Raw genomic sequence first — 16922 nt, forward strand, 5'->3', positions numbered from 1 at the left:
TACTACTGAACAAGGGAACGTGCATCGGCGTCTGATTCCAGCTACATATCTGAAAGAAAAGAGAAGGTAACAGCCCTTTCTCACAAATCCCACTCCTTCTTAATTATGTCGGCCGCCCTCTCTGCCAGGATGTATATCGGAGCCTGGGTATGCGCCGTTGGGACGAGTGGCTAGAGAAAATAATTGAGAATCAGTACTGCGTTCAGACTAGTCAAGCATAAGAAGAAGTGACTCACGAAAACAGATCCATCGACGACTCTGACACCTTTCACGCCCTTGAGCTTCAGATCTGGATTTACGACACCGTACGAGGCGTCTTCGGGGGTCATAGAAGCCGTTCCTACACCATGCCAGAAGGGTCGTGCATTGTTACGAATGTACTCGTTCAACTCCTCCTCCGTCTCCGAGTTACTGTGCTGGAATGGTTCAAGTATGTAGCCTTTCCATACAGATGCTTTCAGGAATCGGCGGGCAGCGAGAAGGCTCTCGCGCATTGTAAAAAGATCAAACTCGGACTCCATAAAGTTGGTGTCGACGACAGGCTTGTCGAAAGGGTTGACTGAATTGATGTGCACGAAACCACCTAGGATAAAAGAGTTAGCGTACGCCAAATGGAGAGTAGTTGATGGAATTACGAGACAAGGGAGCCACCACAGCAGTAAGAATCGACATGAAGTTGCCCTTTGGTGGTGTCGGAAAGTCAGAAAGACCATTCTAAACAAGCGAAAGCAATCAATTGTCGTGTCCAGCAGGCAGGAGCAAAACCTCAATTCTCACCGCAAACAGAATCTCGAAGTGTGCACTATTTGGGCCAGCGCTAGGATCCTCAAATTGTTGGAATATCTTCGCGTTCTCAGGCAACCTCAACCACCCCAACTGGCTTTGTACAGGTCGGGTGAGCGGTCCCGTTCTTGATTTCTCCCATTCTACTAATTGAGCAGCAGCGACTTTGGGATCCCTGACCGCAAGCTCCCATGTATCGGTGCTGTTGACAAACCAAGCTTGACTGATCCCAGGATGGTCAGTGAAGTTCCCCCCGACGGATGGATTGTCGACTAATGAGGCGATACCGAGTTTGGAGAGCGTTTGGGCAGGACCGATACCAGAGTGCAGGAGGATGTGCGGGGTTCCGATTACTCCACCAGCAAGGATAACCTCTTTCGAGGCCTTCAGGGTTTGTCTTTGGCCTAGAAATTGTTAATTGTTTGCATAACGTGATACACAGGAATGAGATGAAAAGGAAGACGCACCATCAGCCGTCTGTGCATACTCCACAGTCCGAATCGTCAAGTCGCCGTTGCCTCCATTTTCAGGGAGAATCCTTGTGACACGCGTATTTAAGACTATATCAAGGTTAGGTCTAACGACGAATTTGGGTCCGAGATACGAAGTTGACGAGCTACTGCGCTCGCCACCACGAGCGGTGACAATTTGCCAGCCTTTGAACCGATTTCAGACAATCACAACCCAGGTAAGGGGCGAGGTGGGGCAATACGTACCAACTCCAAGGTGCTTCCCACTGTTCGGCTCGTGGTTAAAGGGAAACTCCCCATTGAGCTCTTGGGTAGTCACCAAAACCTTGTCGTCAATGGAAGTCGGGAAGCCAGGAGGACTAGTGCCAGTGATACCCACTGTACCGTGGAAGGCAGGGTCAAGATTCTCCATAACGTCGTGGCCGTCCTGTGAACATACTTGAGTGATAATGCCCCGAGTTGAGGTGCGTAACGTAAAGCTCACTGCAGGAGGAGTCAAAATTTCGTTCTAGGTAATCCAGTGAGCGGTGGTCACGGCATGCTAGACAAAAGTTTGAATCACCTTGAATACATACTTGGGGAAGATGCTATCCCAAGACCATCCTTGATCGCCACTAAGTTTAGCAAGCCTATCCCAATCGTCGATGGTTCCACGCGTGTATGCCATAGAATCTGAATTGTACGCTCAGGCCGTCGTACTATAGCATATAAAGAGCATCGTACTGATGGTTGTGCTCCCACCGAGAGCAAATCCTCGGTTATACGTGAGGACGCGATTGTTCAGATGAGTTTGAGGTACAGTTCTGTAGTATAATTAGAATACTACGGCAGGTGCCGTTGACGGTTTGGGCGTACGTGAAGTTCCAGTCAAATGGAGTGTTAGGAGAGAGACGAGTGGTATAGAAAGGAACGGTGATATTCAATTGATCTTTATCTCTGTCATGAAAAGACTCATCAGACATCCCGCGTAGGAGAAAAAGGAAGCAGAACGTACGAGACACCAGCCTCAATGACCAGGACTGAGGTTGCAGGATTTTCCGTTAGACGGTTAGCGATTACAGCGCCTCCAGCCCCGCCTGTGTAGATTCATGGTAGTCAGATAACTGAACAACCTTGAATAGAGGGAAACTCACTGCCAATGACAATGAAGTCATACTTCTTTCCTGCGGGTATGCCATGAGCGTTATCGAAAATGGTTCCACGGGCAGGAGAGGAAAGTAACCCCAGAATAAGGAGAATATAGAATGGTGGACAGGTCCCCATCCTCACTTGTTGTAGTAGGGTGGTTCTTTTCGCTTTTCGCTGATGGGGTGGCTTTTATAGAGGTCTTCCACATGACCCCACAAATTGCATGAAGGTGAGGGTGGGAAAGAGTTTGAAACGTTTGGGGTCGAATATGACAACAATAGATCCGAAGGACATAAATCTACCGAGAAGACATAGAAAAGAGGAAGGACTGTGTTTGGCCTTCCTGACCTATAGATTAAAGAGGTTCTGATGCGTCCATACGGGCGTCAGGCTCAAGCCGAGGGCTCATAGGCTATATCTTGAACTGAGATAAGATGGATGTCAATCCCCTGGCCTGAATGTCAATTCAAAATCGGCATGGACGTAACTTAGAATATAATTACCACCTACGCATTCAATCCGAACGTCAAAAGAAGCTAACTGTGGCCTTTCGAGAAATTGCTTGGGATAGCAGTGCCTCGTGATATTGAGCAGCAAGGTGAAGACTTTTCCGATGACCACTGTGAATCTTGGGCCCATTCCCGTTAGATAGTCAACACCTCCTCTCGTTCATCGTAAGCATCACTCACGAGGGCACAGAAGACGATTCTAGTGAACAGAGAAGGCCTGCACGTTATGTGACTCACCGAAGCTCCAAGCTATACGGTGCGGCCAACATACGGTAGGGTGTTACTCCCGGTCTCTCTGGAACCGGTGTTCTCCTAGCGGTGTTAGTACAGTATCGATTGTCTTTGCCTTCTCGGATGGATTTGTCGGAAGGAGAGGATCTACCACAATTCCACGGTCACGGTATTTGAGCAACCAATCGCAAATTGTCGGCAAGCAAAATGTGCTCACACGCCTCGGTATTTTGCATCGGGTATAAATATGATGGCACAGATTGTTCGAGTTCCGTCTCACTTTTCTTTCCCCCCATCAACTGTGCATGGCCTTTTCCCTCTTCCTGTCCTCAAAGTATATCCTCGGTTAACTGAACCACTCTCAGCTTCTGTCTTCCCTCAAGCCTACGAGGAGTATGCGTCAAGTCTCAAAGCTCATTTATCTGGAAGTGGAACTGCCAGTCGTTCGCCGAATGGTGCGTCAGTTTACTTTTCTTACAACTACAACTAGAATTGAACCATCCGTCTTCAGTTACCGTTTTGTCGTCACGACAGTCAATCTGAGTTCAAGGTCACCTCAATTCGATCAACCCACCCACTCGCACCAAGGAAACGAGTCACCGGAGCTCCCGCACTTTCTCCTCTCCTTTCTTCGGTCGGATCTCGCTAGTCGGTGAACATCTTGGCGTTGTCATTCAACCGTTGCCAATTCTATTCATCTTGTCGCCGCCGCGTTGGTTCTTATCGATCTGATTCTATCGTACTCGGGGAATGACTCGGGAAATCGATGAGGAATGCTAAGAAGTTCTGTATGCATGCAAGATCACAGATATGCAGAGCTATCCGATGCATCAATTGGCTGCTGCATATTTTAGGTGGTGACCGGGCCGGCGCCATATTCGAAGCAGAACGTGCTGAACGGATAGGGCAGGTCTGGAAAGGCCACACATTATTAGGCTTGGCGCACGATCAAGACGGAACCCATAACGAGTTTGGACGTCCCTGGCGATGAAAACTTTTTTGTCCATGCCCTTTCGCCCTCCTTTGACCTGTCCAAACATCAGTAAATTTGTTGTTCTATAAGGTTCATTTCATCGTGAATTCCACTTCCTCGTTCTCTTTGTTACCACTCTCAGTGCAATGGATCACTCCGCTATGTCATCCTCGAGCGAGGGACCAGCTTGCAAGATATCTATGCTTTGGAACTGGTATACAGTCGATGCCTGTTTCATTTCACGGAATTGGCATATACGGTCGGTTGGTACGTTTACGTTATCGGCAATCCCCCATTCATCCTGTTCAGGACTTACGCTTTGTTCTTATAGGTGCATATGCGGGGATGCTTGTTGTTCTGTTCTGCCTTGTGATACTGGTAGAAGGTGTCCGCCGCCTTGGACGCGATTACGACAGGCGTATCGTGACACATCAACATGCCATAGCCCTAAGTTCCGAACCATTTGTCAACAAGACTTCAAGCACGACAATTGCGATAAAGTAGGAGTCACACTCTCTGTCTGCTTGCTTTCCGACCAACGAATCATGCATCTAGGCCAACCTATACCCAACAGGCGGTCCGCAGTCTATTCCATACCGTCCAGTTCGGTGCTGGCTATATGTTCATGTTATTGGCAATGTACTACAACGGTGGAGTGATTTTGATACTTTTTGCTGGAACCTATGCTGGGCACTTCCTTATTGGTGTAAGTGCTTTTACTTTTCTCGTTCTTCCTCCCATGAATCTCTGATGTCCGGTTTAGCGCGATACACTGGGACATGCAGAGAATCCTCACAAGGAAGCTTGTTGCGGGGCTTGAATGTACAGTTCAAAGTAGGCATTTTCCTACACGTTTTGTGGTGTTGTCCCACTGGTCTATTTCGACGGATATTTCGTGGATTTGTCACACTTGGCGATAAGATAACCCATTGAATGGGTATTACGAACTTTTCTAAAATATTCTTGTACATTTATCGTGAAAGTTGGTCGTGATTCAAAGAATCCTTGTAGGTGTCAACCTCCCTGCGTTCGATAAAGTACGCCCTGACTTCCGTCATGTTCGACACTGAAGCGAGCTCTCTTCGTCACGTTGGTAGCTGAAGCTGCGCCACGTTAATACGAACGGTACTTGCGACCGGAAGAATGAGACACGGTTCATCGACAGTGGGATGTTCTTATTCCTCTCCTTCAAGCCTCTTGACGCCTTCGGACCTTTCGAGGCTCTGAACCTACTCTCGCACTACCTTGGCCGGAAGCACATCCAGCGGGATTCACTTGCTCCGAGCTCGATTGGTCGCAGATGGTAATATGAACTTGCTAGGAGCGGGACTCAGTCCTTCGGTGCTGACCATACGATGGAACGTTGACGTGGATAGAAAACGGTGTGTGGAGATGATGCGGCGGCGATTGGGAATGGGAAGGGAAGCTGGGAGCTATTGTCCGTTTGCGGTACAGGTGTTGACGTTGAACGTTGAACGTTGATTCATGCCAGATCCGTCGTGCGGGGAAAAACTCCAGGGCAACTTCCTTTTACAACTTTCAAATTCGCCAACCCTCAATTGCAAGGCCTCATCGACATCCTCGGCCCTGCTCTGGCTATGACGGTCCGCATTTCTCAGCGGAAACCTGAACACACAGTTTGAGTACCTAGGTCTAGATGCTTATTCTCAATCACGTTAGACTTTAGCACCACTCGCAAAACTGACGTCAAATATCGACCCCCCACATCAAACTCTGGATTCTCAGACATTTCATGTACTTCCCGCAGTCAATCCCAACCCCCACGAGGGCCTGATGATGTGTCTCGACCAGAACACTGTGATACGATACTATCCAGACACCGGAGGTTTCATCAAGAGCAAGAGATTTTCCATTCTCGCATCGACTGTTACTAGGGATGCAGCAACTCAGAACCTGTGAATTAACTTTTGCTCCTCTCGTCTGTATCATTCATCCGACAACCTCCCGCTGTAAGGCTTCAAAACACCATCATTTCTGTAACTCTCTACCGGGGGGAATCATGGACGGATCGCATCATGGACATGGGCCTAGATTCAGTGAGTGACTACCCAATAGGTGACTCATTCCTCGTTCGTGCGGCAGCAACGATGCATGGGGGGGATGTCAAGGACTTCATAGATATTCAGGTATTGTTAACCTCCTTCGCCCATTGGTAACTGACATAATTCATATTATCGCTTCAGTAAAATGCCGAGGTCAACAAACGCAACGTTCTCGGGAACATTGAATGTCGTTCATGCACATGAATTTGAGCGACGAAAATGCGACGCACTTTACGCCACTATGGTTCTTGTACACGAGTGGATGTACACTGAATCGACGTCGACATCGGCATTGTCCATGCCCCGGGACACAACCACAAATGACACGTCACCATCGAAGGAAGAGGGCGTCAGAACGGCACAATCGCAGAAGGTGTGGTCGAGGGGTGACAGCCGTCGTCGCTCTATCATGCTTGACGTTTCTTTTCCTCCGTAAGAGGAGGTAAAAGCGTGAAATACGTTCCTGGCATCTGCCGGAAGTGGCGTACTGGCACCCAGTTGGGAGAAGAGTTACCTGGCGCGGCAATCGACGGAGACAGTCTGAATATGAACGCCTCTCTGAATTCCGTACCTCGCGCCAGATTGAGGAGACATAGCCGGCTAGTAGAAGGTTCTGAACGTGTGTTTGCACAATAGGTTAGCGTGGCCGGCACAGTCGGGTTAAAAATTGCGCCTAATGAAGGAGAGGTATAAATACTTGATAAAACCGGGAAGTATGGCGCCATAATGATTGATACCTTAGAAGTTCTTGACTTGACGGTCGTATTGAAGTAATGATTCTGAATCTCCCGGTTCCTCTGGAGAATAAGGAGCACTTGCTACTCTGACCTATCGAACAGGTTGCTCGGATTACCTGTGGAGAGCTCGGATAGGTCGGAACGCCCACTAGAGGCTGCACTAACTGCTTTGTGCGACAGTTGCCATTCAGACGACTTACATGGAACGTGGGGACCAAATACCGACAAACGATGAAAGGACACCCGATCCAAATCACATGCTCTTTCCCCTTTCTTCGCTCGATCGTCATCTCTCGCTCGGAAATGTCCTCTTTCCCGTTATTCCTCTTGAACTCTCACCACCATGTCCGCAGCGTTTAGAATCACATCGGCGTTATGGGATAAAATCCATCACTTTGCCTCGTTTCCTCAGACCGGAGGTACCACCGCCTTTCTTTTTCAGATTCAGTGCTGACTTCTTTGCGCTCAGTCTCTCTCCAGCAAATGGTTTTGTTCGGCCACAATCCAAGTCAAGGAACTTTGTTGAAAGCGAGTCAGTTTGTTGCAGGTAGAGAGCTTTATACTGCGTAATTACGCTATCGACATACGCTGAGTCGCTTGTTCCAGGGGAATTGCCTGTTCGCCTCGCTCATCGGGTCAAAGAACTCGACGAACTACCCCACGATTTGAACAGAATGCCTTCAATAATTAAAGTCAAGAATTGGTATGCCCAAAGCTTCGAGGTAGGTCATACAGCGTGACTTCAGCGCTCTTTCTGACTCCAAACTTTTCCCCCTTCAGGAGTTAATATCCTTCCCCCCAATACCGCCCTTGAAACCAGAAATACGTCAAGCACTGATGACGACTTCCGAGCCAGAACAGTCATTACCCGAAACTACGCCAAATCCATCGCTCGACCAGTATATCGACATGATGGTCGACGGCAACGATGTACCTGCTGCGAATCTACACAGGAACGGAGGTGACGGTGCTGGCGCGTTCGACAAAGTCAAAATGAGAGTGCCGGTGGAGAAAAGGTCCGTGGATACATAATCGATGAGATTATCCACATTTCTCACTCCACTTGTGTACGCTCAGATACTATGCAGCTCCTAAACAGTCCATTCAGTGGCCACCTGAAATCCGCGACTACAACCATCGTTTCACGAAGACGCTGGAGGCAGTCAAGACCCGCCATGATCCCACCGTATCGACTGTTGCTCAAGGCGTCAGTTTCTACTTTACCTTGCAACACTTATTTCCGCTGAACCTCCTGTCTATAGGTTCTTGAGTGGAAACGCTCTCGCAACGAGAAACATATCAAGTTGGATATACAGCAGTGGCTAGATCGGTTCTACATGTCGCGAATTGGGATACGGTTCTTGATTGGGCAGCGTGGGTGGTCACCCATCTGCACGGGAACAACTTCAACTCACATATCCTTACTTTCTAAGACGTAGCCCTCAACAGACAAGAACCCCATCCAGACTACGTTGGTATCATCTGTACCCGTGCGGTAGGCACCCTTCTATTAGGCTTTCTTGATATCTGGTTGAATCAGGTTTTCAGAATGTCCGTGATATCATGCAAGAAGCGATCGAAAACGCGCGTTTTGTATGCGAGGAGCATTACGCACTTTTGTCATCTCCCGCGGTACAGCTTATATGTCCCAACGACCTCACTTTCCCATATGTGCCGGGCCATCTGTCTCATATCGTCTTCGAACTTTTGAAGAACTCTTTAAGAGCCGTCGTGGAACGGCATGGAACCCACAAGGAGAATTTCCCTCATATTAAAGTCATTGTTGTGGAGGGCAAAGAGGACATCACTATCAAGATTAGCGATGAGGGTGGAGGAATTCCTCGTAGTGCGATGGGGTTGATTTGGACGTATATGTACACTACTATGAAATTAGGACCTGAACAAGTGAGTTGTTGTTCTTCCGCTTTGTTTTCACATCTTTAATTTCTGCCCCAGGATCTTGAAGACGATTTTCGCGCCAGTGACTTTAAAGCACCGATGGCTGGGTTTGGATACGGTTTACCGTTGAGTAGACTTTACGCGAGATATTTCGGGGGAGATTTGAGGTTGATTTCAATGGATGGGTTTGGGACGGATGTGTATATTCACCTGAACAGGCTGTCGAGCAGTCGCGAGCCGTTACCGTGATGAGGGTTGAGTGCTGAACGTTGAATTCTTGACATCCGTGTAGACCTGAGATTACTTTTGTACATTATAGGATTCTCAAGATATTGGTTTTCTACTACGGCCAACCTGAAGGAGGGGAGTGTGTTCTTGACCTGAGATCGATTCAACGCTACCTATATCTTACAGCCAATGCAGTCTAGCTCTTTAGGTCAAAGGCAGACGACTTTCCCATAGTCCCAGAAGACTTTTCGAAGTCAAGAATACCACCCAATCACGTCGACGGCGCAGTTTCCTGTGATCCTGACTCCCGGCATTTGATTGATGGTATGCCGATTATCACAAGGGCCGTTGAGCAAAGAACTAGGGTGGATGCGTCGGGTTTGGCTGAAGAGTTCAACAATGAATGTGAATGTTCAGTCCAGAAGAATTGCACCCGTTACGTCAACAAAGCACTCGTCGTTCTCTGTTCGGGTGCTGTTACTTCTGGGTGCAATTTCATCGGCGGCTTGCCTTACACCTGACCCCCCATTTCCAACCCATCGGTTCGAACTTCGGAGGTGACCAGTTACTTGTCTCGTGGGATAGGAGCCCTCGGATGCTGTTACGTTACTTTTCATCGATGACTGCCCTCGTTTGCGGCTAGAAGGTGGCCTAAGTCTGCCCAGGCCGAGGGAGACTGGAGGAGCCCACTTCCCACCATGATCCTGCAGTCGAAATGGAGGCTGCCAGGGTTCGTCGAGGACCACCCAAAACTTAAAAGACACCAGATGGCAGACCACCCTTGATTCAAGTTGAACAGGCGATTAAAGGCCAAACCCGGCAATTTTCTTGGCGCCCATCCGGACTTGCACACTTCTTCCACATGGACTCCTTCTCATGCCAGTACTCAGGAACTCAAAAGAACCCGAATTATGCTCTTGTATCACAAGTATCGAGAGAGACAAGGCCAGCTATGGACGCTCTAACCTAAGAGGATTGCATCCGGGACCACAATACCACCTCGCGTCAGTTGGATATTCTAGCAAGCTTTTCCAGTGGTTTACAATTTCGGGACTCCGGTAGTACACGCTACCCGGCCTAGAAGAAGCGCATCTACATTATTTCAAAACACGCGAAAAATCTCTGTTATGTGGACAAGTCCTATGATCTAACGGCTGTATTTTCCTTTTTTTCGTTCACACCTGAAGTCAACCTTTATAACTCGACTCTTATTGAAACCCGAAAACCATCGACCCCCAACGTTGACCGGGACCGGTGACCCTCTCAGCACAATGTTCCGCACTCTTCTTGCCTTTGCGACTTTTGCTCTCTGTGCTCCTGCATTTGCAGCTCCTACGGAGGAGCGGCGCCAGACTAGCTGCGCTGATGTGATGGTCAGTTGCAGTTTTCCCCCCCAAGTATCGTTCGTTTTGCTTGACGCCTGTTCTAGGTTTTCTTCGCTCGTGGTACTACCGAGCCCGCACCCATCGGGACCACTGTTGGGCCTGCTCTTCAAACTGCGTTGCGGGGTGTTCTCGGTGGTCGCTCTCTCTCGTTCACCGGGGTAGACTACCCCGCTGACATTGCCGGATTCCTGGAGGGCGGTTCACCTGAAGGATCTCGCAATATGGCACAAGACGTATGTTACTTCAACATAGTTACTTCTCCCGTCCTTCAATAATCAATTTAACATCAATTTATTTCTAGTTGACCAATGCTGCCAACGCCTGTCCCGATGTCAGTTTTTTTTCTTTTTTCTCAAGCCCCGTGATCAGAGAAAGCTTATCACTCGTTTGACTTTTCTTCGCATCAGGCCGCAATTGTTTCTAGCGGGTATAGTCAGGGTGGTCAACTCGTTCACAACTCGGCTGCAATGCTCTCTTCTGCTGTGCAAGCTCGTATTTCTGCTGCCGTTATCTTCGTGCGTCCTTCCCTTCCGTTATTTGAACTATCGTGCCTGACGACCCCCCTTCCTCATCAAGGGTGACCCAGACGACGGCGAAGCCGTTGCAGGAGTTCCGGCGAGCAGGACCGACGTTATTTGCCATGTTGGCGACAATATCTGCGAGCATGGGATTCTTGTCCTTCCCCCTCATTTGTACGTACCCTCCGCAATTTCTCAATATTCTTTGGATTAACGATATTGCTCCGTTCCTCAGGAATTATCAACAAGATACCCCCGCTGCTGCGAGCTTCATCGCTGCTAGGGTCTAAAGATTCGTTAACCTCCTCGATCTGTGCAATTTAAGGTCATAAATTCGAAATCATGCTGTATTTAAAATTGGGATCTCTGCTGTCTTGTACTTCAATAAAATGTATTCAGTCATTCGTTCAAAATTTCCACAAGGAGGTCCATAGTTTCTTGCGGGTGATCCCAATGCATCTGAAACACTCATCAGTAACAGTAGCAATAAACAAAGAACCTAAAAGAAGAAACAAAAACTCACAAAATGATTGGCGCCTTTCATCAATTTAAACTCCACAAAGTCCTTCACATCCTTCAACCCAGTGACCTTTCTAACCTTCTCTTTCTCTTCCTCATTGTCGTCCCATATCTGCCAAAAAGTGCCGGCAACAACCGCTGACGTTCTGTCCGCGATAATTTCGACCACCTTCATCTCGGGAAGTAAACGTTTCCTAACGGTCTCACTATAACAAGCCTTTGCATAGTTCACCTGATGAAGATCTAACCAGAGCATTGCCGTTCTGGATAGTAAAGCGTCGGCTCTCGGGACTGGATGGAAGGAAACGATCTCTTCGACGTCTTGTGGAGTCATGTTATAGATACTGGGGACGTTGGAACTGTCTTTAGAGGGCAACGCAGGCGCAACATGTTCCATCAGAGTCGGATCCCGAGTTTGAAGTTTTGGGTCAAGAGTAACGACTCCAGGTCCATGGATGTAATAAGCCGAGACGAGCACCATGAAAAGGCCGGTTGCGGAAGTTGGAGTGAAGCTTGGCTCCCAAGCAGGAACCCAAGTTCCAGGAAACGGTTTTCTCCCGATCATAATCGTTGGCGGTTCTATGGGGGGTGGGTGAGGGAGGATCGGTGGAGAAGAAAAAGAGTGAGTGAGAATTGATTCAGTTTAAAGGAAAAACTCCAGAAAAGCATACCAAGCAGTATATGGGCCCTCAAATAAGCTGCCAGCCTAGCCTGTACTTCCTTCGGTGCATCTTCCAGGTCGGCGAGAGTCGCAAACGTCACGGTATGTCCGAGAGACCATCCCAAGATAGCAATACCACCGCATTTCTTCTTCGTTCCCATCTCGCCCTCAACTTTGGATATGGGTGGTAAATCATGTTTCTGGATGAACGTGTCCACAAATGTGAGGAGTTCCCTCCCTCGCGCCTTCAAATAGTCCACCCTCTGTTTCTGTTTCTCGGATTCCGTTTCTGCGTCGGTAGTGGGAGAGAACACTTCCAGTTCCTTATCGGTGAAATCGGTGGATCCAGGATAACCACGACGGTTGATTGAAACGAAACGGATGTTTGCTCGGCTGCAAAGTGGGAAGAGTTTTTTGAAAACGGCTGAAGAGATGCGAATAATCTAATCATCTGGATATTCCAGTCAAATCAAATTAAACGACGCACCTCCATTGAACATTGAACCATGAACTGCGAAGATCGTCGTGTACGGTGTAGAATGGTCTATCTTCGGAGGACCACTGTCGGTGTATGAGAGATGAACATTACGAGCTTCTTCTACGATGATGGTGTTCATTGGGCAGGATTGTTTGTTCCACCAAGTCCCTTGGTACTGACCGTGGTTGAAGCTACAGGAGTCAAAAAGTAAACTAACGATTTAAGGTAAATAAAATTTCAAAATAGGGGTCTTCTTTTGGAATGTTCTAATCTTCTCCGTGGCGGATCAGTTGATGGCGGGGTGCCGAATAGGAAGAATGGAGTGATCGACGCAAAGGTAAGATCAGCGCTCGAGCTCGTAATCATCCAATTGTCATTCACAACGGAACATGATATGGCCTCGGAAAGTACTAACGAAGGTCTGAGATAATTTCCCAGAGAGAAACCTTCAGCTATCCGAAGGCCTCGTGTGATTCCTTGATACAAGTACGTGAAGGCGAAGTACAACGCCACTTGCGAGAGCGGCTTGAGTATTTGGTCCAGGCACCTTGATCGACTCCGCCATAACGTAGCGCAGAAAGTCCTTGACGTAGACGGCGAACCTGAGGGGATGAAAATCAAGACAATGTTGAGATCGTGCCACGAACAAGCAGGAGAGGTCTCCTAACTGCGTCTGGGCACTCTCTGACCTTAGAGAATGACCGATCTCCATCATGAATCCATTGACCATCCTTTCGGTGGAGAGTCACCTGAAGAACTCGAGGGGGAGGAGCTTAACGACTGAGAACGCCCTGAAGAGAACCTACAAATACCTCGTGAAATCCATAAGTGTGGGGTAACACTGTGCCTCGCAAATATTCGAGCCTGTTGTAAACAGCGTATTCCCGACGCATCATGTCGTAAGCGAAATTGAGATCGAGGAGGCGTTTATTAGGATGTATAGAATTGGAAAAGATATCGCGATCATCCTCGAACGCTTCGTAGCCAAGGCACAGGGAACAGGGCTTCATCAAACACCTTCAGGCATACACCGCCAATAGCTGAATAGATAGCCGACATATGTGCTACTTTATATAATCATTGGGGTCACTGACTACCACCACCTTTGAAAATTCCCACGCTTGAAAATCGTCGAAAACCTGTGAAAGGCCGAATAATATGGACAACGGATATGAGCCCCTCTCGTCGGACTGCGTAAATGCTACGGTGCGACTGGAAGACTTGGATTTCGATGAGTTGGAGCAAGTAGATGAACAGATTACGGATAAGGGAAAGCGAAAGGCGATAGAGCACGACGAAGACGATTATTCCGGTTCCCTGCCGTCCAACGATTTGCACCACTGGAAAGTTCGAGAGCGTCATGCCCGAAAAGAGCTAGATAGCGCGAGGCTTGTTTTTCATGGTGTACAACACCACCTGCCACCTCAGGTGGTCTCATCTTCGAGTCAAGATCAACAGCGAAATATCACCTTACAACCGACAGCGTCGTCCTCAAGAGCTGGGGACGCTACATCTACCTCTGCTTCACGTCCACATCCTCTGCCCATCGCTCCTCGTGGTATGACTGGCTCAACATATGCTCATCAACGACTTGGTCGTCATGCCATGTCTTCCACGATTCTCCCTCATAACACGAGATCTTGTGCACAGCGTCCTCCCCCCCCACCTCACCCATCCACATCGCAACCTAAAGCTAGACAGACGCCTGAGGCATTTCATAACATGCTTCGGGACACTTCCCCTGCGACTGCGAGGGCACGCCTTCTGCCAATGTCTCAAACACAACACGACAACGACCTGTCTCACTCTGAATCATCATTATCACGAGATCCTGCACATGACCGTCTCCGAACTCATGCACGGGATCGACGTCCGCTTACGCCTATACTATCCGACGACGACGATGGTCCAACACGTAAAAAGAGCAAGCATAGTCATACTAGTGTTGCTGATTTAACAGAACCCCTGTATCCCCCCACATCTCTTCTTGACAAATGTGCAGGTGTCTATAGATCAGAGGCGGCGAAGGTTGGGTGCAATAGGGTGGAGAGGAATACCATTCGGCTGGAACAACAGCTGGAGCAGAAACTGTTACACATGCGCGGTCACGTCGACGACAGAGCCGATGACCTGCGACGGATGACAGATGATCTTCAGCAACAGCTGCATGCTTTACAGAGATCCTCCTCTCTCCCCGAGCCACGTACAACACCACCTCCCACCTCCCGCCTCATCATCTGCTCCACAACAGTCGCCGACGCCATCCTCTCCCCCCTCGAACTCCACCGACGTCTTACAGCTCATGTCTCATGTCGTGCTCAATCAACAACAGCTTATGCACGACACTCATCAGCACCTCTGGCTGAATTTTAACAACGCCCTGACGGCAGTGCTGACTGCATCTGCTAACCCTAACATGGCTACCACTGCACCTCGTGAGTGTTCCGCCAACCCGACTACAGCGACTTCTGCAACGCAGCACTCGTCTGCTTCTCCTATGTCTGCGGACACTCACCACGAAAATGATCGTTCCCTACCTCGCTCGACACCGACAGCGGAGGGCGTCGGATCACATGAATACAAATACAACGATAGTATGGGCGCGTCAGAGGGTCCACTTCCCGACGACAATAATAGCTCCTTTGAGCGTATAACAGACCCACAGTTGTCACGATGTGCTTCGCCCACAAGTGGCACTGGTCTCAACAGCGTTACAGTGTCCTCATGTCCGGCTCCTCCGGATGAACCGCCACCCCTTACCTTATTACAAAGGATGGGTCTTCCACTACCAAGCGAGCCGCTACAGACCACGCCTCTTCTGTACAGGCTTCAGCAACCTGACATACATGCTTCATCTTCAGCGAGTACTTCTCATCCACTAACTCCGTCGCCCACTGCGCATTTGAAGTCGGCGAAGATGCCTATGCCACCTATGCGTTGTGAGGAATCACAAGCTGCAGTGATTCTGGGCCAGTTTACCCAAGTACATCGCAATCGAAGGTTCAATGAGAGTTTGCTGGAATGGATGGAGGTTGTACAGTCGGATGCCGGGACAATGCTTCCTCACCCTCTCTACACCGGCAAACTTAGTCATAACGGATACCTACGACTGGAGTTCGCTACGCTCCAGCAGGCTAGCCTATTTGCGGACCTCTGGAATGCGTCTGCTTACGTGACGCAGGACGCTGGAGGCGTACATGCCACTGTAAAAGATTGTTTCCCTAATATTGATGTATCTATGCCATTGGACGTACCAGTACAGAATGATGAACTTCCCCCTTCCTCTTATATCCTTAGCTGGAACGTTAATGGGTCGTTTGATGTGATACTGGACGATGACATAACCAGGCAGATGTTGGAGAGGAACGACGTTGTTTTGCTTCAAGAAACGCACCTTTATGCGTCAGAACATTGTCCTTCTCTGGATGGATACATAGTTTTTTCCAAACCGCGACCAACACCTTCACGTGGCGATTTTAAGGCCCCATTTGGTGGGGTAGCGACACTGGTACGTGCCTGCTTAAAACCGGTACTGCGGGAGGATTTTTGTAGTCCGGACATTCTGGTGGTGGAGGTTGCGGGGACACTTATCTTTAATGCTTATATACCACCTGTCAACGCAAGAAAGCATTGGTCGACATGGACAGATACACACCCTTTGCAAGCGCTGAGGGATGCGATAGCACTTGCATGCATGTTGAAACTGCCATACATGATCTTTGGTGATTTGAATGCAAGGACAGGATCGGAGTACCCAACAAAAAGTCATCCTGTGCGCATCTCGGCTGACCCTATAACTAATTCCCGTGGTAGGGAGATATTGCGCATGTGCGATGACTTTGATCTGATGTTACTTAACGGTTCTTGGGATATACCGGGAACGCATAACGGATGGACTTCTCACCAAAAGAAGACAGATTTACATACAGGACTTGTCTCTTATAACTGTGCAGTGGTGGACTACGCACTTGTGTTGGATGCATGCAAGCCAAATGTGGGTGACTTCACTATATCGAATCGTACAATCTGGTCAGACCACTCGTACCTTTCAATGGCTTACGCCCTGAATGTCTCGAACAACTTTCCTTCAATGTCGTCATCTGCGGCTTCCACTCACAAAGCTCGCCCGAAGTTTTCCATCCCTGTACAATCTAACTTAGATCATATGCTGGATGGTCTGATGAAGAAGGATGAGCTGTCATTGCAGGACAAATTAGATAATATCTATGGCACGACACAAGGCCAGGATTGTACAACAAGGGACCAGAGGGTTTATACAGATGGTTCCTGCATCAAGAGACCATACGATAGTAAGGCTGGGTCTGGGATTTATTTTGGTC

General features: G+C 48.7%; 6 protein-coding genes across 6 annotated transcripts; 4 read left to right on the forward strand and 2 right to left on the reverse strand.

The window, feature by feature from the left end:
* Window positions 1-80: 80 nt before the first annotated feature.
* Window positions 81-2516, reverse strand: E1B28_006523 (uncharacterized protein; the record flags this gene model as incomplete). Its single annotated transcript, XM_043151205.1, has 12 exons — window positions 81-170; window positions 237-583; window positions 636-714; window positions 778-1187; window positions 1251-1439; window positions 1500-1680; window positions 1738-1761; window positions 1816-1925; window positions 1977-2056; window positions 2109-2189; window positions 2248-2329; window positions 2387-2516. 12 exons carry the CDS (start codon window positions 2514-2516, stop codon window positions 81-83), a joined length of 1803 nt encoding a protein of 600 aa, XP_043012298.1.
* A 1739-nt stretch (window positions 2517-4255) lies between these two features.
* On the forward strand, window positions 4256-4914 carry E1B28_006524 (uncharacterized protein; the record flags this gene model as incomplete). The annotated part of the gene is made up of 4 exons (XM_043151206.1): window positions 4256-4361; window positions 4426-4594; window positions 4650-4800; window positions 4858-4914. The coding sequence occupies 4 exons, from the start codon at window positions 4256-4258 to the stop codon at window positions 4912-4914; spliced, it is 483 nt and encodes a 160-aa protein (XP_043012299.1).
* A 2323-nt stretch (window positions 4915-7237) lies between these two features.
* E1B28_006525 (uncharacterized protein) lies at window positions 7238-9042 on the forward strand (the record flags this gene model as incomplete). The annotated part of the gene is made up of 9 exons (XM_043151207.1): window positions 7238-7313; window positions 7364-7441; window positions 7501-7616; window positions 7675-7910; window positions 7972-8101; window positions 8157-8268; window positions 8328-8389; window positions 8443-8799; window positions 8851-9042. 9 exons carry the CDS (start codon window positions 7238-7240, stop codon window positions 9040-9042), a joined length of 1359 nt encoding a protein of 452 aa, XP_043012300.1.
* A 1250-nt stretch (window positions 9043-10292) lies between these two features.
* E1B28_006526 (uncharacterized protein) lies at window positions 10293-11214 on the forward strand (the record flags this gene model as incomplete). The annotated part of the gene is made up of 6 exons (XM_043151208.1): window positions 10293-10394; window positions 10451-10639; window positions 10708-10737; window positions 10814-10921; window positions 10983-11098; window positions 11160-11214. 6 exons carry the CDS (start codon window positions 10293-10295, stop codon window positions 11212-11214), a joined length of 600 nt encoding a protein of 199 aa, XP_043012301.1.
* On the reverse strand, window positions 11185-12782 carry E1B28_006527 (uncharacterized protein). The gene is made up of 4 exons (XM_043151209.1): window positions 12592-12782; window positions 12115-12528; window positions 11448-12022; window positions 11185-11383 (listed from the first exon to the last, which is right to left on the reverse strand). Exons 1-4 carry the CDS (start codon window positions 12719-12721, stop codon window positions 11324-11326), a joined length of 1179 nt encoding a protein of 392 aa, XP_043012302.1. The 5' UTR covers window positions 12722-12782; the 3' UTR covers window positions 11185-11323.
* A 958-nt stretch (window positions 12783-13740) lies between these two features.
* On the forward strand, window positions 13741-14955 carry E1B28_006528 (uncharacterized protein; the record flags this gene model as incomplete). The annotated part of the gene is made up of 1 exon (XM_043151210.1): window positions 13741-14955. The coding sequence occupies one exon, from the start codon at window positions 13741-13743 to the stop codon at window positions 14953-14955; it is 1215 nt and encodes a 404-aa protein (XP_043012303.1).
* Window positions 14956-16922: the final 1967 nt, after the last annotated feature.

Source organism: Marasmius oreades, chromosome 3 (assembly GCF_018924745.1).
Source record: "Marasmius oreades isolate 03SP1 chromosome 3, whole genome shotgun sequence".
Taxonomy (NCBI): domain Eukaryota; kingdom Fungi; phylum Basidiomycota; class Agaricomycetes; order Agaricales; family Marasmiaceae; genus Marasmius; species Marasmius oreades.

Bases quoted from the DNA above. Each gene is read 5' to 3' on its own strand.
- E1B28_006527 (XM_043151209.1), bottom strand. From the start codon at position 12,721: ATGAACACCATCATCGTAGAAGAAGCTCGTAATGTTCATCTCTCATAC. The intron at 12,529-12,591 runs GTGCGTCGTTTA...GCATCTCTTCAG, and splicing joins TGGTTCAATGTTCAATGGAG to CCGTTTTCAAAAAACTCTTC. The intron at 11,384-11,447 runs GTGAGTTTTTGT...TGAGTGTTTCAG, and splicing joins TGAAAGGCGCCAATCATTTT to ATGCATTGGGATCACCCGCA.